At 52.5% G+C, this 25,475-nt stretch overlaps 1 protein-coding gene across 7 annotated transcripts in view; it reads left to right on the top strand.

Annotated features, from left to right (window-relative positions):
* MBTPS1 (membrane bound transcription factor peptidase, site 1) overlaps positions 1 to 25,475 on the top strand; it is a 67,121-nt gene that overhangs the window by 11,234 nt on the left and 30,412 nt on the right. For all 7 annotated transcript variants that reach the window (XR_016224641.1, XM_051847327.3, XM_070062808.2 and 4 more), the window contains 8 exons: positions 4,002 to 4,489; positions 5,451 to 5,708; positions 11,801 to 12,004; positions 14,934 to 15,044; positions 15,470 to 15,579; positions 18,737 to 18,853; positions 19,293 to 19,360; positions 23,877 to 23,979. Coding sequence is in view for 6 of the 7 variants with exons in the window: in XM_051847327.3 (XP_051703287.3) it covers positions 4,327 to 4,489; positions 5,451 to 5,708; positions 11,801 to 12,004; positions 14,934 to 15,044; positions 15,470 to 15,579; positions 18,737 to 18,853; positions 19,293 to 19,360; positions 23,877 to 23,979 (1,134 nt within the window). In the remaining variant the exon portion in view is untranslated. The remainder of the gene's footprint in view (positions 1 to 4,001; positions 4,490 to 5,450; positions 5,709 to 11,800; positions 12,005 to 14,933; positions 15,045 to 15,469; positions 15,580 to 18,736; positions 18,854 to 19,292; positions 19,361 to 23,876; positions 23,980 to 25,475) is intronic.

The following is a 25,475-nucleotide window of genomic DNA, read 5'->3' as shown; positions in this document are numbered from 1 at the left end:
GTCACAACCACACTAGCCTGTCCTCACACATCCTGGGCACCTTCCTTGCCTCTGGGCTCTTGCACTTCTGTCCCTGGACAGCAAGGCCAGTTTCCCACTTCCTGCAGGTTCCTTCTCAGAACTCTGCTAAAAACTCACCCTCCGCCGTGTCCTCGTCTCTCCTTTGCAGATCCAGTGTGTGTCACCAGCTGAGCACTGTGTACCCCTGTCCTGCGCCGAAGCCAGCTCCGCAGGGCAGTTTTCCGCCATGTTTTCGTCTCTGCTTCTGTGCCTGGGGCGCTGCCTGGCGCTCGGTGGTCGCTCCGGCTGGCTCGCACTCCTCGTGGTGCGTGGAGCGTCTTTATTTCCGTGTGCCCCTTGTAGCCGCTTCAGCCGCTCCCCGCTCCGCATCTTTCAGCCGCTCCCCGCGGACTCCCGTTCCGGTGGCGCAGCTCCTGGTGCGCAGCGTGTGTTTTCCCGGGATCCTCGTGCTGCTCTGCTGGATGCAGGAAGCGCCAGCTGCAGCGGCACCACAGCCCGCAAGGACCCCGCTGTCTCCCGGCGTCCCGGCGCTCTGGGTCTGCCTCTCCCCCGGCGCTTTCCCTTCCTGTGTTTGTTGAGTTTGTGCAGCACCTGGAGTGCTGTGTCCCTGAGTACTGAGAGCGTGTGTTGGCCCGGCAGCACCTGGCAGTCTCCAGACACGAAGCTTTCTATAAAATTGCGTGAATCAGTAAGGTCGAATGCCTTGTGATTCTTGCCTTCTTGGTGTCCTGTTTTCCATAAAAAGTTTATTTTTTTCTATAGAGGCAAACTTCATGTAAATATCACTTTAGTGATGTTTTTCCTTTAAAATTTCCCAGACCTGGGTGATTGTTTGGCCCAGCAGTTAAGATGTCTGATTTGATATCACAGCGCCAGGGTTTTCTTCCATTTTCCTCCTGGTGCACACCTGGGAGGCCTGGTTTGGGTTCTGTGTTCCAGCTTCAGTCTCGTCCAGTTCTGGGCATTGTGGATGTTTGAGGAGTGAGCCAGAAGGTGGAAGTGTGCTGTCTCTGTCCCTTGTCGCTCTCTGTTCTCTTGTCTCCTGCCTCTAAAATAAATGAAAAACTATTTCTGCTTTTTTTTTTTTTTTTAAAGATTTTATTTATTTGATGGGGCCGGCGCTGTGGCTCACTTGGTTAATCCTCTGCCTGCGGCGCCGGCATCCCATGTGGGTGCTGGATTCTGGTCCTGGTCGCTCCTCTTTCAATCCAGCTCTCTGCTGTGGCCCGGGAGGGCAGTGGAGGATGGCCCAAGTGCTTGGGCCCTGCACCCCATGGGAGACCAGGAAGAAGCACCTGGCTCCTGGCTTCGGATCAGCGCAACACTGGCCGTGGTGGCCATTTGGGAGTGAACCAACGGAAGGAAGACCTTTCTTTTTCTCTCTCTCTCACTGTCTAAAACTCTGTCACATAAAAAAAAAATAAAATAAAAAGATTTTATTTATTTGAGAGGCAGAGTTACATAGAGAGAGAGAGATATCGTCCATCTTCTGGTTCACTCCCTAAGTGGCCACAACATCTGGAGCTGGGCTAATCCAAAGCCCAGAGCCAGGAGCTTATTCTGGGTCTCCTACATGGGTGCAGGGTCCCAAGCACTTAGGCCATCCTCCACTGCTTTCCCAGGCCATCAGCAGGGAGCTGGATCAGAAGAGGAGGAGCCGGGACTCAACCAGCACCCGTAAGGGATGCCGGCACTGCAGGCGGCAGCAGCGGCCCCTATCTCTGGTATGCTCTGTCTTAGTTGTCAGAGGATGTCCAAGTATCTCTTCCACATATGCTGTGTTATGATGTAAGTTCACTGTGTTTACTTGCAAGTGAATTATTTGGAACAGGTTTAATTGAAGTTTTTAATCCTCTTAGCTCTAAGATTCTGTCACTGGATTGCTCGCTAATTACTATTTTGTAGCCTAAATATGTTACCGATTCTTTAGCTTGAGGCAAAAGAATTTTAAGCAATTTTTGTTCATTTTTCCCAACATTCTATATTTGAGAGAGAGATACAGAGAACTCCCATTTGCTGGTTCACCCCCCCCCAAAAAAAAAAAAAAAAAAGATTTGGCCCTGGAGCCAGGCATTGATGCTACGAGACGGGCAGCCCATGTGGGCACTGGTTCCTGTCCAGACCAGCTCCCTACCAATGGCCTGGGAAAAAGCAGCAGCAAGTGGCTAAAATGTTTGGGGCCTGTCACCCACATGGGAAACCTGGGTGAAGTGCCTTGCTTTGGCCTGGCCCAGTCCTGGCTGTTGGTGGCCATCTGGGAGTGAACAAGCAGATGGAAGATTGTCTCTGTAACTCTTTCAAATAAAATCTTTAAAAAAACAAAAATAAAAACTTGGCCTAATTGAGTGAGAGACCATTTAAATCATATGTTATAGCCCAGGAACGTTCCCCGGGGTTCGCTTGGTCTCCATTCTTGGGGGCCTGGCTGCAGCCAGTGTCCAGGCTCCCTGGCAGGCTTCAGGTGTCCCCTGTTCCCTCTCTGCTTAGGGCTTCTCTGAGTTTTCTTTCTTGTGACTGAAGTCCTGGTTGGTCTTGCCTGGAGATGGGTGTGGCTGGAAATTCCCTTTGCCCCTTGAGCTCTGGTCTTGCGATCTCCAGTCCAGCTGGACGTACGCCTGTTTTTCAGCATCTTTTGTTATAGCAGCAGTTAAAGACTACTTTTTTAAACTTTAATAAATTCGTTAGGCAATTTTAACACCCCTCAGTGCTTACTGCTTTGTGGAAGCATATAAGGTGAGTTCTAGAAACCAAAGCCTTGTTGCTTTGAAATACCAGTTTTTGTCAGAATGATGAATTCAACAGCTTGGCTTAGCTCCTGAAATGTGACTAACTCCATGTCCCGAGTTTTATTAAAAAGCAAACAAACAAACAAAAACAACCACAGGCGCAGTCCCGGCCCTCTCCTGGGGGAGTCTCGCTGTCTGGGCGGGCTCTGTGCAGCTTCCTCCGCCCCTTCTCCAGGCCGCACGTGCTGAGTGCTCACGCTGTGTGCGCACGAGGGACCTGAGGGACCTGGCGTTCCGGGCACTCAGGCTGCCTCCGAGTCGGCGGCGAGGAAGGGTCTCCGTGCTTTCCTCCTGGGCTGCAGAACGTGTTTCAGACTGTGAGAGGGGACGGTGCTGAGCAGCACTCTCGGAGGAGCAGGCTTACCCGGGGGCTGCTTTTCCAGCAGGGGTGTGTGTGTGTGTGTGTGTGTGCACGTGCACCAGGCCTCTTCCGAGCAGCTGGCTGGGGGCATCCCTGCAGGCGTCGAGCTGCCTGTCACAGAAGGACGCAGAATCTGAAATGGAGACTGGGCAAAGGCTCCTTAACCCCGGGCTGTGAGTCCTCTCTGGCTGCTGGGGTGCTCGGGGCCAACCTGCTTCGTTTCCTGGTGTAGTCTCTCATCCCTAGTTTTTTCCACTTTCCTCATTTGTTTTCTCCTGTTGCATTTTTGAGATGGTCTTAAAACTTTTTCCCTGAGGGCCAGTGCTGTGGCCATAGTAAGTTTAGCCTCCACTTGCAGCACCAGCATACCATATGGGCTCCTGTTCAAGTCCTGGCTGTTCCTCTTCTGATCAGGCTCTCTGCTGATGGCCTGGGAAAGCAGTGGAAAATGTCCCAAGTCCTTCGGCCCCTGCACCTGTGTGAGAGACCCAGAAGAAGTTCCTGGCTTCTGGCTTTGGATCGGCTCAGTTGAGGCCATCTGGGGAGTGATCCAGCAGATGGAAGACCTTTCTCTATAACTGCTTCTCAAATAAATAAATAAATAAATCTTTAAGGAAAAAAAAGCCCACGTTTTCCTCGTGAAGTAGTAAGGAACCAGTAAATGCGAATGGAAGCCTGTGTTGCATGGTCGTGTTGCACCTCGTCCGTCCCTCGTATGGCTGGGGTGGCTTTCTGCCCCGTCCCCTGAGTGTAGGTGTAGCTGTCCTCCCCCGCTGCGTCACTGTGTCACTGCGTCACTGCGTCCCTGTGTCCCTGTGCTCTTGCTGTTGCAGAGGCTGGCTGCAGAGTGGCTGAGCATCAGCGCCCTTGGCCTTGGTTCCGTGGTGCACATGGAGCACAGGACTCGGTTGTCTCGGCCTCAGTGAGGACAGCCCTGCGCCCAAGATGGAGAAGAAACGGAGAAAGAAATGAGAGCCCGTCTTGTGGCCCGGCCTCCAGAGGCCATGGGACTGACCTTGTACTTGCGGTGGACAAGACTGTGAGGTGGCTGAGCGGTGACGCTGCAGCTCTGCCTGCAGCAGGAGTTCACTTCTAATCGAGGAAGAAAAAAGTACAGTTTGAATTTATGCGATTTTCTGACCGCATTCACTTAGGACCATGAAGCTTGTCAACACCTGGCTGCCTCTGCTGGTGGTGTCACTGTGTGGGAAGAAGCATCTGGGTGACACGCTAGAAAAGAGATCCTTTGAAAAGGCCCCGTGCCCTGGCTGCTCGCACCTGACTCTGAAGGTGGAATTCTCCACGTCGGTTGTGGAATACGGTAATGACACCACCTTAAAGCTAGGCCTGCCACCTGTGGTTTTTAGAATTACTGAACAGAAGGCCGGCGCCGCGGCTCACTAGGCTAATCCTCCGCCTTGCGGCGCCGGCACACCGGGTTCTAGTCCCGGTCGGGGCGCCGGATTCTGTCCCGGTTGCCCCTCTTCCAGGCCAGCTCTCTGCTGTGGCCCGGGAGTGCAGTGGAGGATGGCCCAAGTGCTTGGGCCCTGCACCCCATGGGAGACCAGGAGAAGCACCTGGCTCCTGTCATCGGATCAGCGCGGTGCGCCGGCCAGAGCAGCCATTGGAGGGTGAACCAACAGCAAAGGAAGACCTTTCTCTCTGTCTCTCTCTCTCTCACTGTCCACTCTGCCTGTCAAAAATAAAGTAAATAAAAATAAAAAAGAGAATTACTGAACAGAAACATTACCTTGTGCCAAAGAGCAGCTCCTCTTTTCCACAGTAAGTTTCCGATTTCAGAGGGGACGGAAGCTGCACAGCACACGAGTGCTGACTTTGCTGACTTTCTGTCCCAGCAGAGCTCCCTGGTGTGAAATAGGGAGTTGGTGTTCACGGTCACTTGTACAGCCTGGCTGTGGGGCGCGTGCTGCCGTGTAGCTGGGGTGGATGGGGGCCCGGAGGGCGCAGGTGCAGATGCCCGTGTGTGCAGCCCCGGCGACCGCACGGGAATCACTCTGCCCGTGCTCTGTGCTGCGGTCGTGATGTCTCTACAGGTAAAGGACCGCTGACGGCGCATTCGACTCTGAGTGGCTTTTTTCTGTCTGAAACACTTAGGTGTTTTTCAAACTTCTGTACATTTGAACTAGTCTTTTTGTTTTCTGCTTTTTTTTTTCCCCTGTGGGCATTAAGATACGTAATTTTTCTTCTACCAGTGGAACTTTAGAACTGATATACCCCATGTTATGTGTACATCAATTCTTATTTGTGATTATTGATTTCAGAGTATATTGTGGCTTTCAATGGATACTTCACAGCGAAAGCTAGAAATTCATTTATTTCAAGTGCCCTGAAGAGCAGTGAAGTAGACAATTGGAGAATTATACCTCGAAACAATCCATCCAGTGACTACCCAAGTGATTTTGAGGTGATCCAGATAAAAGAAAAGCAGAAAGTGGGGCTGCTAACACTGGAAGATCATCCGAACATCAAGCGGGTGACCCCCCAGCGGAAGGTCTTCCGTTCCCTGAAGTACGCTGACTGTGAGTACCGAGGGCTCCTGTGTGTCCCCCTCGCGTGCAGGGTGGTGAGGAGTGGTCAGTGCCCGCCCGCGTCCCTCTGCCTGTTCACCAGCCGGGGAGCCTCCTGGCAGAAGTTCTTCATTTTTATTGTTTAAAGAAACTTCGTACTGTCCTCGTAGGAAACTCAAGGCTGGCACTGCAGGGCAGGGTGATGCCGGGGCTGAGGGGCAGGGTGGGGTGATGCCGGGGCCGAGGGGCAGGGTGGGGGTGATGCCGGGGCCGAGGGGCAGGGTGGGGGTGATGCCGGGGCCGAGGGGCAGGGTGGGCTGTTTGTTTCCGTGGGAGCTGATTCCCCACCAGCTCACTGCTGTGAGCCGCCACAGCCTGAAGGGAAAGGCCATGCCTCTGTGTCCTCTTACTTGGCTTTGGCTCCTCTGAGTGCGTCCTTTTATTTCTTAAGGTGCTCTTGGAAAAATGTCTTTTCTTTGAGTCATTTTCTTGTCTCCAGGCCTCCTGCCCCGAGACGTGATGGCACATTCAGTACTATCTCAGTCGTGACTGTGCAGCTGTGAGGATGGGCAGTTTTCCCTTCTCAGCTCAGGCCTGAGTCTCCTACGCCGTGACAGCTGGCTAATTAAGATAGAATTTATCCTCAAATAACAAACACCGTATTTGTTACATGGTGTTTTCCAGAGCACCTGTCTTACCAAAGGAAAGATTATTTCCTGTTTATCGTAAGACAGGTTAACTAGCACATTGCTGCTGCTGCTGCGGCTGCTGCGGCTGCTGCTTTTTTTTAAGATTTATATATTTATTTGAAAGAGTTATACAGATAGAAGAAGAGAGAGAGAGAGAGAGAGGTCTTCCATCTGCTGGTTCACTCTCCAGTTGGCCACAATGGCTGGAGCTGCGCTGATCCAAAGCCAGGAGCCAGGATCTTCTTCCAGGTCTCCCACGTGGGTGAGGGGCAAGGACTTGGGCCATCCTCCACTGCTTTCCCAGGCCACAGCAGAGAGCTGGATCAGAAGAGGAGCAGCCGGGTCTTAAACCGGCGCCCATATGGGCTGCCAGCACTGTAGGCGGCAGCTTTACCTGCTGTGCCGCAGTGCCTGCCCCAACATACTGCTTCTTGTAGTGTTTAATGTCATTTCTTTCATTGGATGGAAGAAGAAAGAAGTGTTGCTCTTCTGTGTCGTAGTCTAGGCCTGGGAGCTCCTAAGGTTTTACTGCATCCAAACACACAGAGCAGCAGGCCCACTGCTCTGCACAGCACCACACAGCCGTTCCCCAGTCAGCTGCAGGACGCGGGGGTCTGACTTCTTCAGACTTCCCTTTGCTCATCCAGATGTTCTGCGTCATTTTTCTCCTTGAAAAACAACAGCATCTCAAAACGATCCAGGAGGATAAAAGCCAATCTGACTTGGCGAAATCAGCCAGATGTGTATATTGTGTATGATTTGATTTGATTTGATTTACCTTAAAGAGCTGCAGACTGTTTCTGGGAAAATGGAAGAGAGCCTGATTGCAGCACAGGTGTCCACAGCACCCCTGCTTGTCTGCCACACGCCGAGTCTGCCTCCCCTGTGGGGAAGTCCGTTACCTGCCGGTGCGCCCGCTCCTCTGGCAGTTCGCCGAGAGCTGCTCATGGATAGAATGGATGTAGCACCACCTTCCTCCCCGGGTTCTTCTGGAGACAAAGGGAGTCACACATGGGAGGAGAGCTCAGCTGAGTTTTCAGGAAGTTAAGTGTTAAATAGGTCTCAGCTCTTAGTGGTAGAAGGATTTGTTTTCCCATGAGCTAAAGAACCTGTGTCACTTTGGATCGCGTCTGCCTGGTGCTGTCCTGCATGCTGTGAGATGGATCTGACCTGTTTGCCTCATGACAGTGTTTAAAGATACGCCGGGCTGGTGCTGTGGCCCTGCCGGTTAGCCTGCCCCCATTCATATGGCACTGTTCCAGTCCCTGCTGCAGCCCTTCCAGACCAGCTCCGTGCTGATGGCCTGGGACAGCCTCAGAGGGTGGCCCAAGTCCTTGTGCTGCTGCACCTATGTAGGAGATCTGAAGGAAGCAGCCATTTGGGGAGTGAACCAGCAAATGAGAGGCCTCTCTGTCTGTCTCTGTAATTCTGCCTTTCAAATAACTAAAATACATCCTAAAAAAAGAGAAGATGCTATGCAGAGGCCTGTCGTTCGGGTGTTCGGGGAGGCCCTGCTGTCCCCTGCGAGGGTTCCTTCTGTCTCAGAACACCCTTTTCTCCCCACAGCTCCTTGGGTCACACGGACTTCGTCCCCTCACCATTTCAGTTGTTTTCCCTCAAATCCATTTCAGTTCTGCGCTGTCCTTAAGGTGTGAAGCCCAGAGCTGAGTGCAGTGTTCCAGGTGCATTCTGGCCTGTTGAGGGCACAGTGGGACAGGCTTGCTGCTGCTCTCAGTCAGTAACTCAGTGCTGGCCTGCTGTCGACCCAGAGACCAGAACCAACAGGGAGATTCCAGGGCACAGCGATTCAGTTGCACTGCAGATAATGACCCCGTGGGGTTGGCTTGACTGCGCTGGGTGCCGGCACTTTCATGGGTGTGGCCTGGGACGGCTGGAATACAACTCAGAGCAGTTGGCCTTAATTTTATATATATACACACACATACACATATATATATGCACACACACATATATACATACACACACATACACACACACATATATACACACATATATATACACATACACACATATATACACACACATATATACACACATACACACATATATACACACATATACACACATATACACACACATATACACACATACACATATATGCACACACATATACACACACATATACACACATATATACACACATACACATATATACACACATACATACACACATGTACACACATATATATACACACATATACACACACATATATACACATACACACATATATATACACATACACACATATATACACACATACACACATATATACACATATACAGACACACATACACACACACATATATACACACATATATACACACACACAGACACATATATACACACACACATACACACATACACATATATGCACACACACATATATACACACACATACACATATACACACACATATATATACACACATACACACATACACATATACACACACATATATACACATATACAGACACACATACACACACATATATATACACACATATACAGACACATATATACACACACACATATATACACACACATATATACACACACATATATATATACACACACATATACATACACATATATATACACACATACATATACACATATATATACACACACACACACACACGTATATATATTTGACAGGCAGAATGGACAGTGAGAGAGAGACAGAGAGAAAGGTCTTCCTTTTGCTGTTGGTTCACCCTCCAGTGCCCACTGCGGCCGGCATGCTGCGGCCGGCCGGCGCACCGCGCTGATCCGAAGCCAGGAGCCAGGTACTTATCCTGGTTTCCCATGGGGTGCAGGGCCCAAGGACCTGGGACATCCTCCACTGCCCTACCGGGCCACAGCAGAGAGCTGGCCTGGAAGAGGGGCAACCGGGACAGAATCCGGCGCCCCGACCGGGACTAGAACCCGGTGTGCCGGCGCTGCAGGTGGAGGATTAGCCTAGTGAGCTGCCAGCCAAGCAGTTGGCCTTCGAGACACCGCTGCGTTTCTTCAGACTGCTGAGGAGAAATGCGATTTGTTCTTTTTTTTTTTATGCAAACATCACTTTTATTGACAGCTTCACAAGACACAAACAACAGCAGCGTGTGCAGACAGGTTAATATTCCTCACCCTCATCCTCTCCCTCGGCACTGTCTGCTCCAGCCTCCTCGTAGTGATTTGTTCTTGTTACAACGTGAGCTTTGAAAGATAAAGGAAAAGGTCTTTCTTTCCCCCTCAAAATAACATGAATTTGCAGATAGTAAGATTCATCCTGTTAAGAGTACAGCTTGGCAGATTTTGGCAGCAGTGTATAGCAAGGCCTGCGTCCATAAGTCAGGATCGCAGAGTAGCTCTGCCCCCAGAATCCCCTCCCCACTCCTGTTTTTGTTTCTGAAAGGTGGAATTCTAGTAGATGAGGTTGTTGAGTCCAGCGTACACTTTTTTAAGGATTTAATTTTTTAAAAAGATTTATTTATTTTATTTGAAAGGCAAGCATACAGAGAGGGAGAGGCAGAGAGAGATCTTCCATCTGCTGGTTCACTCCCCAAATGGCCACAAAGGCCAGGACTGAGCCAGGCTGAAGCCAGGAGCTTCATCCAGGTCTCTCAAGTGGTTGTAGGGGCCTAAGGACTTGGCCATCCTCTGCTGGTTTCCCAGGCATATTAGCAGGGAGCTGCATTGGAAGTGGAGCAGCCAGATCTTGAACCAGTGCCCAGATGGGATGCCAGCACTGCAGACGGTAGCTTTGCCCACTACCCCGCAGGGCCAGCCCCTTACTTTGTTTGTTTGAAAGGCAGAGTTACAAAGAGAGAAGGAGAGACAGACAGACCTTCCATTGTCTGGTTTACTCCCCAAATGGCCGCAATGGCCTGGGCTAGGTCAGACCAAAGCCAGGAGCCGGGCCCTCAGGGTGTCCCATGAGGGTGGCATGGGCTCAGGGATTTCGGCCGTCTTCCACTGCTTTCCCCGGCAGCATCAGCAGGGGGCTGGATTGGAAGTGGAGCAGCTGAGAGTCGAACTGGCGCCCGTGTGGGATGCCAGCGTCACAGGCAGTGAGTTAACCTGTGTCACAGCCCCGCCCCCCAGTGTCCACTTTTGTTTTTAACTTTTATTTAATAAATATAAATTTCCAAAGTACAGTTTATGAATTACAATGACTTTTCCCCCCCCATAAGCTCTTTTTTTTTAATTTAATAAATGTGAATTTACAAAGTGCAACTTTTGTATTGTTGTGGCTCCCCCCCAACCTCCCTCCCTCCCGCGGCCCTCCCCTCTCCCACTCCCATCCTGCCCTTCATCGAGTTTCATTTTCAATTACCTTCATATACAGAAGATCAACTTAGTATACACTAAGCAAGGATTTCAACAGGCTGCACTCACACAACCGCACAACGTATAGGGCATTGTTCGACTAGTAGTGTTGTTTTTAAGTTTCATAGTAAAACACATTAAGGACAGAGATCCTGCCTGGGGAGCCTGTACTCAGTGACTCCCGTGGTTGATTTAACAATTGGCACTCTTATTTATGACGTCACCCGAGACTCTTGCCATGAGTTGTCTAGGCTATGGAAGCCCCTTGAGTTCACCGACTCTGAACTTGTTTAGTCAAGGCTGTATCACAGTGGAGGTTCCTGCCTCCCTTCAGAGAAAGGCGCCTCCCTCCTTGATGGCCTGTTCCTTCTGCTGGGGTCTTGTTCACCAGGATCTTTCATTTAGATTGTTTTTTGCCACCGTGTCATGGCTTCCCATGCCTGTGAGACTCTCATGGACCTTTTAGCCAGATCCGAATGTCCCAAGGGCTGATTCTGAGGCAGGAGTGCTGCCATTCTATGAGTCTGCTGTGTGTCCTGCTTCCCCCGCAGGATCATACTCTCCCTTTTAATTCTATCCTTCATTGTTTGCATTGTTTGCTTACACTGGTCTTATTTGTGAAATCTCTTCGCCAGTGTCCACTTTTTTAAAAGGTCCTTTGATATATGACCAGAGATGTATTCAGTGGGTTATATATCATGGGTTTTCCTCTCCAGAAATCTAGGACTGTAAAACTTCGTGATTGGTTAGTAGCAGTTTTCCTGAATCTGTTTTTCCCCTTCTTCATCAGTGAGAACAAACTGATGATGAAAGCCAGGTTTTTCTTTGGTTTTAATGTCACAGTTGGCTTAAGTTCTTAAACAGTCATTTTGTTGTTCTTTACTGATTTACCGTGGTTAAACAGGTTTAAAGTACTATCTGGGAATTATTTGACTAAGTAATACCCTGTAGTTAGGACTGCACTGAGACGATTCTCCCAGAAAAGGGAGAACATGGCTCTGCCCTGAGGTCAGGTGACCGTCTGCTGACAGCCGGGTGCGTGTGTGTGTTCTTCCGTTCACCGTTGTCTTCCTTCACCCTAGCTGACCCCGTCGTGCCCTGCAACGAAACCCGCTGGGGCCAGAAGTGGCAGTCGTCACGTCCTCTGCGGAGGGCGAGCCTCTCCCTGGGCTCCGGCTTCTGGCACGCCACCGGAAGGCACTCGAGTCGACGGCTGCTGAGAGCCATTCCCCGCCAGGTGGCTCAGACCCTGCAGGCGGACGTGCTCTGGCAGATGGGCTACACAGGTGTGTGACACGGCGTGCAGGCGGGCGTGCACGGAGCCTGCCTGCTGGGGCCTGGGGCTCCGCGTCGTCTTCTCGCTTTCTGTTGGCCTGGGGATGGTCCACCACGCTGGGCATCTGTTTCCGGGGCTTTTTCTGACTGAATCATTCTTGTCTTTTATTATCATTTCTGAAATCAGAAGTGGCAGATTGGAGCATTTCTCTTAGTAACATGCAGTGAACAAACTGCACCACCTGTAACCTGAGCTGGCACATAGCCCTGCAGGTGTCTCTGGTATCTCAGGAAAGGGATCGAATTTAAACTTGGGCCTGGTTTTGAGCAGGTTCGTGAAAATCAGTCTGTGACTTGGGATTGGTGCCCTGTGTGAGCAGTGACTCAGCCACCGCCATACTTGCCAGTCAGCTCTACAGGGACGCCCCCTACTGAGGGTCATGGGAGAGCACTCGTCTTGTCCTGGTGGGGTGTCTGTCCTGGCCCTCAGAGCCCAGCCCGCTGCTGTCGCCCCGGGGCGTCCCAGGTTGTTCCAGTATCTGGTGTCTGCCCAGGTCTCCTGACTCAGAGACCGTGGCTTCCCTTTGCTTCCCTTAGCCCCTGCCCTTCAGCTTCTCTGCGATACATGAGCACATAACACTGGGATGACTGATGTTTAGATGAACGGACTGCCTCCTGCTGGTGTTACTATTGAGAGTAACAAGCCCCACAGTCACCAGGGAAGCGTTTGTACCCCCAAATCAGACAGTTTCCAGTTCCGTGTGCGCAGTTTAGAAAGCGGCAGTTGTTTTAGAGACAGTACAGCAGTGCTGTGTGAGAACAGGATTTGTGGTCATTACCTTAGCCAGCTGTTAGTGCAAGTTATCTGTGTTTCTTTCTACATGTTTTCTAGAATTTCTTTTTTTATTTATATATTTGACAGATAGAGTTAGACAGTGAGAGAGACAGAGAGATCTTCCACCTGCTGGTTCACTCCCCAAATTGCTGTGACAGCCGGGTGTAGGCCAGGTCAAAGCCAGGAGCCATGTGCTGACAGGGTCCCAAGCCCCAGGCCATCGCTGCTGCTTTCCCAGATGTGTAAGCAGAGAGCTGGGTCAGAAGAGCAGCATCTGGCGCGCGGTGCTGCTCCCATACGGGTTGCCGGCACCGCAGACGGCAGCCTAACCCGCAGTGCCACAAGGCAGCCACTCCAGAGTTCCAAATGCAGCAGGCAGTCGTATGGCACATTGCTGCCAGTGGCTTGGGGCCAGTATCTGCAGTGACTCATTATTGTAGAAAAGCTCGTTCTGTTTCCCGGGTGGCGTTCAGAACGTGCGCGATGGCGCTCAGGTGAGAAGCCAGTGAAGGTGCGGCGGTGCCATGGAGGGAGCGGCCTGTTTCTGATTGCACAGCTTCTGAATGTTCAAAATGAGGCAGTGTGCATCTCATGAAGAGCGCGGCTCACAGGACTAAAACTTTCTCAGTTTTCTTTGTGCTAAACATTTAAATTCTGCTTCAGACTGCATAGATCTGGGGTAAGATGCTGTCGGTTCCTCTCCCATTTGGAATGAGGGAAAACAATTTAATTTTTACATTGTACTTAGTTTTTTAAGACCATGTAAATCCACTGTACATGTTTCTCAACTTAAGGTTTGCATAGCAGACTTTTAATAACCTTGGACTCTATCTGGTGAAACAATCTGTGTTCTTTTTTTCCATAATTCTATATTGTGAATGGTAAATTGATTTCCTAGTGTTTTGTCTATAAAACTGTATCAATATTCTTGATGGTTCATTGTACAATTTTGAAGCTTTCTACCTGTATACAGAGGACTTTAATGAGGATCTATAAGTCACTTCATGTACTCTTTTTTTTTTAAAGATTTATTTATTTATTTATTTATTTGAAAGTCAGAGTTACACATGGAAGGAGAGGCAGAGAGAGAGAGCGAGAGAGATCTTCCATCCACTGGTTCATTCCCCAGTTGGCCACAACGGCCGGAGCTGTGCTGATCTGAAACCAGGAGCCAGGAGCTTCTTCAGAGTCTCCCACGTGGGTGCAGGGGCCCAAGGACTTGGGCCATCTTCCACTGCTTCCCCAGGCCACAGTAAAGAGCTGGATGGGAAGAGGAGCAGTCGGGACTAGAACCGGCGCCCATACGGGATGCTGGCACTGGAGGCAGCAGCTTTACCCGCTGTGCCACAGCGTGGGCCCCGTGATTCTCTTTAAACTGTGGTCAACCCTGAGTGTTGCTTGCGTCGCTGTTCCTGCTGAGCAGTGTTAAGTGAACTGTCCTTGCCAGGAGTAGGAAGAGTTCCCATGTCCTGTTGGCAGCAGCTTGTGCTCAGGGGACCCCCAGGAGACAGGGGATGGACGCCTGCACTGAGAGGGGAGTCAGCCTCACGGAGCACCTGGCTGGGAGCAGTGCTTCCTTCCCAAGTGTTAGACGGTAGCCCCTGTGTAGCTCACACCCTGTTCAGACGCTTCCCCAGTGCCCCAGCCGCCCCCTCTCTCAGTCCTGGTTCAGCCGAGCAGGCGCCTGGAGCATCTGACCCACCCTGTTGCTTTCTGGGCAGGCTTTGGTCTTTGTGACTTGTCATTTTCTGTGGGTCCTACAGAGGAATTTTTTTTTTCTTTTTTGAGAGGCGAACACACAGATTGAGCTCCCATCTGCTGAGTTCGTCCCCAAATGTCTGCAATGGCCAGAGCTTAGCTGAACTGAGGCTGGGAGCCAGGAACTCAGCACAGGCGACTTGAGTCATCACTAGTACATGCTGAGGTCTGTGTTAGCAGGAAGCTGGAGTCAGGGCCAGAGCCAGGGGCTATATCCCAGAACTCTAGTGTGAGATTCGGGACTTCCGACTACTAAGCCAGATGTGCCCCTAGTAATTAATTTTATAGACGAAATTTGGAAGGTGATTTCTCTGAGTGTGATTGTTGTTGCTTTCTTTTGGAATAAGGTGCTAATGTGAGAGTTGCTGTGTTTGACACTGGGCTGAGTGAGAAGCATCCCCACTTCAAAAATGTGAAGGAGAGAACCAACTGGACCAACGAGCGAACGCTGGACGACGGTGGGTCCCAGCCCGGTGGTGGGGACGTGGTGGATGCAGGGCGGCCCTGCCTTCCTCTGATGGCTTCCTAGAGCCCACAGGTTACATTCAGCAGATACTTGGACAAACCCTGGCTGTTACTCTGCCTTTTGAGATGGCAGAAGCTCTTTTGGATATCTCAGAGGACATGGGAAATAAGAGTTTTGGAGGGAGGGCCTGGTGAGAACCTCCTGTGTGGAGGAGAACAGGACGGCCAGACCATGGAGCAGCTCCTGTGCAGGGCAAACCAAGCAGAGGGCAGTGGGACCTGGCTGAGGCCCTCTGTGCAGGCCTCAGGGAGCACGGTCCCAGAAGTGGGGGGCTGGAGTGTTGCCTGTTGCATGCGTGGTCAGCTGTCTTTTATGGAATTGGTTTGTTTTGTTTTTGTTTTCCTGTCCGGGTAACAGGGTTGGGCCATGGCACATTCGTGGCAGGTGTGATAGCCAGTATGCGGGAGTGCCAAGGATTTGCTCCAGATGCAGAGCTTCATATTTTCAGGGTCTTTACCAATAATCAGGTAGGTGTTCTGAGGACCCCTGCAACTTTGGAGAGTGGGTATTGGGATGTGCAGAGGAGCGGTACTGCACTGGGGCAGGTGTTGTGACACAGTGGGGTAAGCTGCTGCATGGCATGTCCACATTGCACATCACAGTACTGGTTTGGGTCCTTGCTGCTTCCGCTCCCGCTCCCTGCCATCTGAGGAGTGAACTGGTGCACGGAAGGTCTGTCTCTCTCCGCCACTTTCTGTCACTCTGCCTTTGAAGCAAATAATTTTTAAGATGGGTTTATCTGTTTGAACGTCAGAGAGAGGGAGAAACAGGACAGAGAGATCTTCCTTTTGTTGGTTCACTCCCCAGATGGCTGCAATGGCTGGGACTGGACCAGGCTACAGGCAAGAGGCAGGAGCTGCATTTGGACCTTCTGCTTGGTAGGCAGGGCCCCGGTACTTGGGCCTCTTCTCCTTTTTCCAAGCTGTTAGCAGGCAGCTGGAGTGGAAGTGGAGCAGCTGGAGACAAACTGGGAGCCCCTGTGGGATTCCAGCGTTGCAGGTTGTGGCTTTACCTGCTATGAAGCCAATGCTAACCCCCAAACAAAAACCCCTACATTATACACACCCTATTTTTTGTTTGTTTTTCTGAGGTTTTAAGATTAGTCTCATTCAATTGGTTTTGCGTAAGGGCAGCTCAGAATAATTGTGCTTTGTTAGGTTCAGAAGTGACTCAGGAACGGCAGGCTTTAGGAGACAGCTGGCTGTAATGCTGCAGCGAGACAAGTGAAGCAGGCTGTTACTGGCAGGTAGTAAATAGGGAGTTCAGGAAGCCTTTATGGTTTCTACGTGGTGGGAGGAATCTCTCCAGCTGATTTTTTTTCCTAAGAAACCTTTTACTTAACGAGTACAGATTTCATAAGTACAACTTTAGGAATATAGTGATTCTTTCCACCATACCCACCCTCCCATCCACCCTCCCACCCCACTTCCTCCTCCCTCCCATTCCCAGTCCCATTCTCCATTAAGATTCGTTTTCAATTAACTTTTTACACAGACGACCAACTCTATTCTAAGTAAAGATTTCAGCAATAAACTGCTTGAGAACAAGTTTTACAGTTAATTCTCATAGTACAACTCATTGAGGGCAGAGGTCCTGCATGGGGAGTCAGTGCACAGTGACTCCTGCTGTTCACTGAACAACAGACACTCTGGTGTGTGAGTCGTGATCACCTGAGGCCCTTGCCGTGAGCTGTGAGGCTGTGGCAGCCTTTGGAGTCCACAGTCTCCAATCACGCCTGTTCCCAAGCCACGCACGTCAGCGACGCTGAGCCGCTGCGGTGCCGCCCGTGCCCCACTGCCTCTCCGCTCCGCCCTGCCTTTCCTGTGCTTTGCTCTTCTCCCTCTGTCGGCCTGACCTGGCCCTCGAGACCCCACTTGGAGGTCACTGTGTGCAGTGATGGCCCGATTTCCACACCGCTTCCTCGTGCCCAGGCTCGCACAGGCCTCGGTGTTTCCTTGGCCACGTCTCACTGGTAGACTGCTTGTGCGTGTGTGTATTGACTGTGCTCCTCACCCTGAGGGTTGGGACTGTTACTGAGCTCTACCTAGCACCTGACGTCATGCCGGGTCACGTGCATTTACAACCTTTCTTCCCTCGCTCTTGACTTGGAAACTTCGTGGGAAGGGGAAGAGGGTACTGTTGGTGGTGGTGGTTTTGTTTGTTTGTTTGTTTTGTTTTTGTTTTTGACAGGCAGAGATTTAGAGAGAGAGACAGAGAGAAAGGTCTTCCTTTTTCTGTTGGTTCATCCCCCAAGTGGCCGCTATGGCTGGCGTGTTGCAACCGGTGGGCTGCGCCTATCTGAAGCCAGGAGCCAGGTGCTTCTCCTGGTCTCCCATGCGGGTGCAGGGCCCAAGCACTTGGGCCATCCTCCACTGCACTCCCTGGCCACAGCAGAGAGCTGGCCTGGAAGAGGGGCAACCGGGACAGAATCCGGCGCCCCGACCGGGACTAGAACCCGGTGTGCCGGCGCCACAAGGCGGAGGATTAGCCTAGTGAGCCGCGGCACCGGCCCGAGGGTACTGTTACCTGTCTATATTTTACATGCAGTTTTGATCGTCTGATACATTGCTCAGAGATATCGAAAGTCTCTCAGAAGGGCCGGCATTGTGGTGTGGTGGAACTTCTGTCAGATGTGGAGTGTCCAGCATACTCACTACCCATACCCACTACGCTACGATGCTGGCCCTTCTGGGAGAATTTTGATATCTTTGAGCAGTGTATCTGCCAGTCAAAAGTTAATGAGCCTGGGAAAGCAGTGGAAGATGGCCCAAGGGAGACCTGGAAGAAGCTCCTGGCTCCTGGTTTCAGACCGGTCCAGCTCCAGCCATTGTGGCCATTTGGGAGTGAACCAGCAGATGCAAGACCTCTCTGTCTGTCCCTCTCTGTAACTCTGCCTTTTTTCTTTTTCTTTTAATTCTGCCTTTTAAATAAATAAATCTTAAAAAAAAAAAAGACAGTCTGCCAGCCTGTTCCCACCCAGAAGATTATTCGCTCTCTCTATGTGTATCATATTTTTTTTCATTTCTTCTATCTCCTTCGTAGGATTTCTTTTGTCTGTGTAAGCAAATACGAATGCGGAGTCTTAGTTTTAGAAGTCTGTTAAAAGCAGTTCTTAAGCATTGCATTGCTTCTCGTCCTGCTGTCAGCTTCATTTAGTATGAGAGAGAACTAAGTGGAGATTCAGGGAGTGATTTAACCTCTAGGGAGAGGGGTAGCGTTAGCTTGAGAGAAATGAGGCTGTGGGCTGCTCTTGGTGCTGTTTATCTTTCCGTCTGTGTGGGAAGCAGGTGTGTTGGACAAACACAGGGCGTTGATGGAAGTGTCTTAGGGTAAATCCCTGGCTGCGAGGTTGGCAGGAAGGTGAGGTTCTGTGCAGGGAGACATCCTGCTAGTGAGGAGCTGCGCCTTGCGCCCGGAGGGCACAGATCCCCTTTGCCGGGTTCGGCTCCAGAGACTCAGGGTTTCTGGATGTGGCGTCGTACACCCAGAGTGTGCTTGAAGTTAATGAGAACCGTGCTGGGACATGTTTCTTGCTTTGAAGAGTCCTGTTGTGCCGTAGAAATAACGGTCCCAGCAGTTGGAAATGCTCGCTGAAACACTGAAAGCACTGTTTGACGTAACTAGGTCTCCTACACCTCGTGGTTTCTGGACGCCTTCAACTACGCCATCTTAAAGAGGATCGATGTGCTCAACCTCAGCATCGGCGGCCCCGACTTCATGGACCACCCCTTCGTCGACAAGGTCGGTCGCGGCTGCTCGCCAGGGCCGGCCTGTGGCTGCCGCCTCCAGCTTGCCCCTGTTCTAGCTCCAGGGGGGTTGCTCCTCCTAACGGCCTTGTGAGGACAGATGGGCAGTGACATGAATTTTCGTGACTTGGTGTCTCACGCCCAGTGGGTTGGAGGCCGGGAGCTGTGTTTATGAGGGGCGTGTGAGGCATTGTGGGTCCTTCTTCCCTGAACGTGGCCGGGGAGCCAGCCTGCTCTGCACTGCACACCCCTGTGTCTGGTGTGTCCCCACCCACGCTCCTTCCCGCCTCCTGCCTCTGGGCTGGCCACTGCTGCGTTTCAGGGAGCTGCTCTTCTCTGTAGAGCTGTTTTTGGAAGTCGAGAGGTTTTTTGGACAGTTACTGTTGATTGTTTGAAAGTGGTGTACTTGAAGTAAATGCTTGCTGGCTTTGTAGGTGTGGGAGCTGACAGCCAACAACGTGATCATGGTCTCTGCCATTGGCAATGACGGGCCTCTCTATGGGTAAGTAGCTGCCGCGCTGCCGGGGGATTACCTGGCTGGCTGGCTGAGACTCTGTGTCATGGGCGTTTCTACCTTGAGAACACACAGGTGCTCCTCACCGGCTCAGCAGTTGTCAGCTCAAGGTCAGCTTCTTTCTGTTTAATTAAAAAAAAAAAAGAACTTCGCTGTAAATAGTAATTCAGAGGCTTGAAGTTTTTATTCTAATTTCCACCCTCCATGCCCCACCCCCAAAAGCAGAGTCAGTCTGCTGGGGCTGAGCAGATGCCACGGTGTTGACTCAGCTGCGCACCAGGCACGGGGGAGGGGCAGGTGAGGGCCCTGCCTTGCTGTGGGAAACCAGTGGGCACAGCTGATCTCAGGCACAGTGCACACCAGGGTGCAGGTGCCGAGGGCCAGGGCAACTGAGGCGCTTCAGGAGTCGACCAAGAGGATTGGGGGGGGGGGGCACAGAGCAGTGTTGTTAACAGAAGGGCACCTTTTTTTTTTTTTTTTGAAGATTTATTTATTTATTTGAAAGTTAGAATTACACACAGAGAGAAGGAAAGGCAGAGAGAGAGAGGTTTTCCATCGGCTGGTTCACTCCCCGATTGGCCGCAACAGCTGGAGCTGCGTTGATCTGAAGCCAGGAGCCAGGAGCGTCTTCCGGGTCTCCCACGTGGGCTCAGGGGCCCAAGGACTTGGGTCATCTTCTACTGCTTTCCCAGGCCACAGCAGAGAGCTGGATTAGAAGTGGAGCAGCTGGGTCTCGAACCGGCGCCCATATGGGTTGCTGGCACTGCAGGCAGCGGCTTTACCTGCTATACCACAGCACTGGCAGAAGGGCACCTTTGTACTGAGCACGTAACGGGGAATTGAAGTAGCGTACGATGTGTAACACTGCTCACGAGAGTCACCGCAATGACCTGTGTGGTTGGTGACCAGGCCTCTCCCCGCAGCTCTGAGGTGGTCTCTAGGTAGCACAGGTGAGGTCTTGGGCCTCTGTAGGTGGGTATTTCTCACTGTCCTTGCTGAGTGCTCAGAACAGCTGTGAGGGTGTGAGGCCTCCCACAGGGGGATGGCAGCGTGTGTGCTCAGCCTGCCGTGAGACAGGCACGGGAGAGACCGCAGCCCTCCCGCACCCTGCGTGTCTGCTCACAGAGGGTGGGTGTGTGCGTGTCACCAGGTGGACACACGCACTGCGTCTTGCTGGGACCCCTTGGGAATGAGCTGAGGGTGAGGCTCAGCTCTGTGAAGCGGATGTGGCTGTGGGCGGAGAACGTGGGGTTGGCCGTCCCGTTTCTGCAGATGACGGCTCAGCCATGCGCCTGTCCCCTCTCCCCTCGGATTCCACTGTGGCGCTAGTAACGTGTTCCGCGGTTTACAGCGGAACGAGTGGCAGGAACTCACGTAGTTCTTTCTTTAAAAGCGCCAGGTATTGAGTCATTCTGTCCAGTTTTTTTCAGTCCTTTGGTTTGCCTCTTCTCCTCCCTGGAGCGGCCCTCACGTGCGGAGCCCCTCAGTGGTCAGTGTTTTCTCGCCCGTCTTCCTCTGCTTACTCTTCTCACTGAGCACATCCAGCTGGGTCAGCCGTGGGGTCAGCCGTGGGTCAGCCGTGGAGTCTGCTGTGGGGTCAGCCGTGGGGTCAACTGTGGGGTCTGCTGTGGGGTCAGCCATGGGGTCTGGCGTGGCATCAGCCGTGGGGTCTGCCATGGAGTCAGCCGTGATGTCAGCTGTGGGGTCAGCCGTGGGATCAGGCGTGGGTCAGCCATGGCGTCAGCCGTGGGGTCAGTTGTGTGATCAGCTGTGGGGTCAGCCGTGGCGTCAGCTGTGGCGTCAGCCGTGGGGTCAGTTGTGGGGTCTGGTGGGTCAGCCGTGGGGTGTGGTAGTGGGGTCAGCCGTGGGGTCAGCTGTGGCGTCAGCCGTGGGGTCAGTTGTGGGGTCTGGTGGGTCAGCTGTGGGGTGTGGTAGTGGGGTCAGCCGTGGGGTCAGCTGTGGCATCAGCCATGGGTCTGCTGTGGGGTCAGCCATGATGTCAGTCACAGCATCTGCCGTGGGGGGTCAGCCGTGGGGTCAGCCGTGATGTCACTCATGGCGTCTGCCATGGGGGTCAGCCGTGGGGTCAGCTGTGGGGTCTGCCATGGGGTCAGCCATGGGATCAGCCGCAGGGTCTGGTTGGCGTCAGCTGTGGCGTCAGCAGTGGGGTCTGGTGTGGCATCAGCCGTGGGGTCAGCCGTGGGGTCAGCTGTGGGGTCAGCTGTGGGGTCTGGCGGGTCAGCCGTGGAGTCTGCATTGGGGTCTGCCGTGGGGTCAGCCATGGGGTCTGCTGTGGGGCCCCGCCCAGGCTGGGGGCCCTTCGCTTCTTTGAGCCTTGGCTTCCTTCCCGTCACTCCTGTCACAGGGACGGGGATGGGCGGGGGATGGCACGAGGCCCGAGTGCATGGCAATTGTGAGGTGAAGGTAGAACACAGAGGGCAGAGCCCTCCGTGTTAACTGCTCACCTTGGCTGTCATACTGTGCAAGCAGTCGTGGAGATGTGCTTAGGAGTATGCCCGTGTTCAGGTAAAACCGTATTTACCAGAACAGAGTAGCCCACGGGCCGTGGTTTAACTCCAGCCGAAGTCTGTCGCCTCACTCTGCTTCCCACTACCCCGTGCGTGTCGTGTTCAGCCCTGGTGTCCCCGTGTCTGCAGTGGGAACTGTGCGTGTCTCTGGCCCCGGCTTTGTGCCTGCCGCTGCAGCGTCTCGGCACACCTGGCTGCATTGCCCGCTCTTCCACGTGCAGTCAGGAGTGCAGTGCCCGTCTGCGACCCTGAGGCTCGTGTGGCAGTCACCAGAGCGTGATCGCGCGGCACATTACAGAAGGAAGCTTGGAGAGGAAGCCCATGGCTCCAGCTTGACTGGGGACTTGGGCGCCACACATACCGGGCGTCTGCCTCCTGTCTCTGGTAGCAGTGGGAAGTGGCAGGGGTCACAGCAGCCTGTTTCTAACAGTCGCTGTCACTCCTTGGGCCCCAGGAGGTCTGCTTTTTTCTGGAGTTGGAGGGCAGCAACGTGCCCCTGTCAGGACATCTGGAAAAGGCGCGTGTCCGCCCAGTGCCTCTTGCTGGGATCTTTCTCTGGGTCCTGCACCCTGGGCCCTCTGAGACTGCAGGGCCAGCACATTTGCTGCTGAGCTCTGCTCTCCTTTTTTTCCCCAGAGACTCCGTTTATTTAAGGAGTACGGATTTCCTAAGTACCACTTTAGGAATACAGTGATTGTCCCCACCTTGTTTTGACTTACAGTCTGAGCGTTTTTGTCATTATTTAAGCCACTGTAGTTTGCACATGTAGTGCACTTGATTTTTCCCTGGCATCCTGCATCTTTCCTCCAAGGAGCTCCAGGTGAAAGGAACGGTAGCTGCCCGGGTCCTTGGGAGGAGGGTGGAGCACGCCACAGGAGGTCAGTTGAAAGCGTCTGCCTTCCTCCACAGGGCCACGGCGGGGTGGGGGTGGGGGGATGCAATGTGTGCATATGGTTTCTTCTTCTTCTTTTTTTTTAAAGATTTATTTATTTATTTGGAAGTCAGAGCTACACACAGAGAGAGGAGAGGCAGAGAGAGAGAGAGAGAGATATCTTCCATCCACTGGTTCATTCCCCAATTGGCCGCAATGGCTGGAACTGTGCTGATTTGAAGCCAGGAGCCAGGAGCTTCCTCCAGGTCTCCCACATGGGTGCAGGGGCCCAAGGACTTGGGCCATCTTCTACTGCTTTCCCAGGCCACAGCAGAGAGCTGGATCAGAAATGGAGCAGCCAGGTCTCAAACCGGCACCCGCATGGGATGCTGGCACTGCAGGCCAGGGCATTAACCCGCCGCGCTATAGCACTGGCCCCAATCTTTCATCTTCCTTTTAAAAAGGCTATTTATTTGAAATCAGAGTTAAAGAGAGAGACAGAGAGAGATCTTCCATCTAGTGGTTCACTCCCCTGCAAGGCTTGGGCCAGGCCGGAGCCAGGAGCCAGGAGCCAAGAGCCAAGAGCTTCATCCAGGTGTTCGTGTGGGTGGCAGAAGTCTAACCACTTGGGTTGTCTTCTGCTGTTCTTCCCAGGCCAATAGCAGGGAGCTGGTATAGGATGCCAACATTGTAAGATGGTGGCTTTACCCAGAGAAATGTTTCATCCAGTCCAGGAAGCAAGATGAGTCTGGGAACAGTGGCAGAGTGGTGTGAGAATGTGTGATTACGTGGAGAATTGTGCTGGCTTTAAGTCCTGCGAGGTTCAAGTCACAGGCAGATCTGTAAAGCCTGCGTCGTGTGGGGAGAAGTGTGCTGAGCTGGGCCGGAGTGTGACGACTGGCCGGGGAGAAGGAAGAAGGGGCATCCAGCAGGAGGCCGGCGTGAAGGAGGCGGGGAGCAGGCCCCTCCACAGGGCCACTGTGGGGGGGGGGGGGCAGCAGGCCAAGACCCCATGAAGTCTGAGACTTTGCTGGGAGTGCTTCCCCTGTTGGAATTACGCAGCTCAAATGATTTTTCTTCTCTTGATTTTTGTGTCTCCATTTAGCACTCTGAATAACCCTGCTGATCAGATGGACGTCATTGGCGTGGGCGGCATTGACTTTGAAGACAACATCGCCCGCTTCTCCTCCAGGGGAATGACCACCTGGGTACGCTTCTCTGTTGGTTTCTCGTGGCTCCCGGCGCCGAGTGTGTCAGAGCCGCCTTCTGAGGTAGACTGCCTCTCGTGTTCACCACGAGTGGCTGACACCTGGCCCTTTCTGCACCCTAACTCTGGAGGCCCACGGCTGCCGCCTGGGCAGCGGGGTGCGTCTCAGCTGTTCCCGGTTCTGCTTCTGTTGCTGGCCGACTCACTCTCTGGTGCATTGGCTGCATGCTTCCGGGTCCTAGCTAGAAGGAGGACAGGTGGCCCTCCTTTGAGGTGGATTTTTGCTTTTGTTTTTGTTTTGTTTTTGCCTTAAGAAGAAGGAGAGTGGCTGGCGCCGTGGCTCACTAGGCTAATCCTCCGCCTAGCGGCACCGGCACACCGGGTTCTAGTCCCGGTCAGGGCGCCGGATTCTGTCCCGGTTGCCCCTCTTCCAGGCCAGCTCTCTGCTGTGGCCCGGGAAGGCAGTGGAGGATGGCCCAAGTGCTTGGGCCCTGCACCCCATGGGAGACCAGGAGAAGTACCTGGCTCCTGCCATTGGATCAGCGCGGTGCGCCGGCCGCAGCACGCCGGCCATTGGAGGGTGAACCAACGGCAAAAGGAAGACCTTTCTCTCTGTCTCTGTCTCTCTCACTGTCCATTCTGCCTGTCAAAAAAAAAAAAAAAAGGGAGAGGCCAATATGAACGTTTTATTATTAACTCTGCTAACATGGAAGTAATTGTATTTAGCTGGATAGAATAAAACAATTCCAACGAGGTAATAGTTCAGCTGCTTGAGCTCTGATTGTGCAGCTGATTCACCCTCCTTTACCCATCAAAACCAGATTTGCTTAAAAAATCAGGTGCTCCCTCAGGGTGGAGCTCAGGTGGCTGACGGTGGCACCTGTCCCTGGTGTTTTAGATGAGATTATTTCTTGGTGCCCTAAGCTGACAGGTGCCCAGCCTGGGGTCTCGGATAAATCCCCACAAAGATTCACGACTTCCTGGGCACACTGTGGGCCTTGTCCACACGGGCAGCACTCTGGGGTGGCCTTCTATGGGGCCGTAGGACTGGGCCGTGTCAGCTCTCCACTGCCCCTGAGTCAGCCCCACACAGACTCGTGCACTCAGATCCCTTCTCGGCTGGATCCACTGACCTGACACCCTGGGCTGAAGTTCACTCTGTGTGCCAGGCAGCCCCAGGCAGCCCCAGGCTGAGTGTGTCCTCTCATCCCTGCACCCAGAGATAGTGCAGCTGCCATTGCGTCTCTGGCTCCCCTGACAGTGCTGTCCCTGAGCTGTGTCCTGTCCTTGACCTTTGCCAAGGGCTTTGTGCTTTTTTTTTTTTTTTTTAAGATTAATTTTTGTTTTTTGAAAAGGATAGTGAGAGAGAGAGAGAGAGAGAGCAAGCACGAGCACTTCTGTCTGCTGGTTCACTAACCCAGATGGTCTCAGTGGCAGGGGCTGGGCCAGGCCAAAGCCAGGAGCCCAGAGCTTCTTCCATGTCTTCCACGTGGATGC

Source organism: Oryctolagus cuniculus, chromosome 18, assembly GCF_051225735.1.
Source record: "Oryctolagus cuniculus isolate XC-2025 breed Fujian yellow rabbit chromosome 18, ASM5122573v1, whole genome shotgun sequence".
Lineage (NCBI taxonomy): Eukaryota > Metazoa > Chordata > Mammalia > Lagomorpha > Leporidae > Oryctolagus > Oryctolagus cuniculus.
This window is presented reverse-complemented; position numbering and strand designations above follow the sequence as displayed.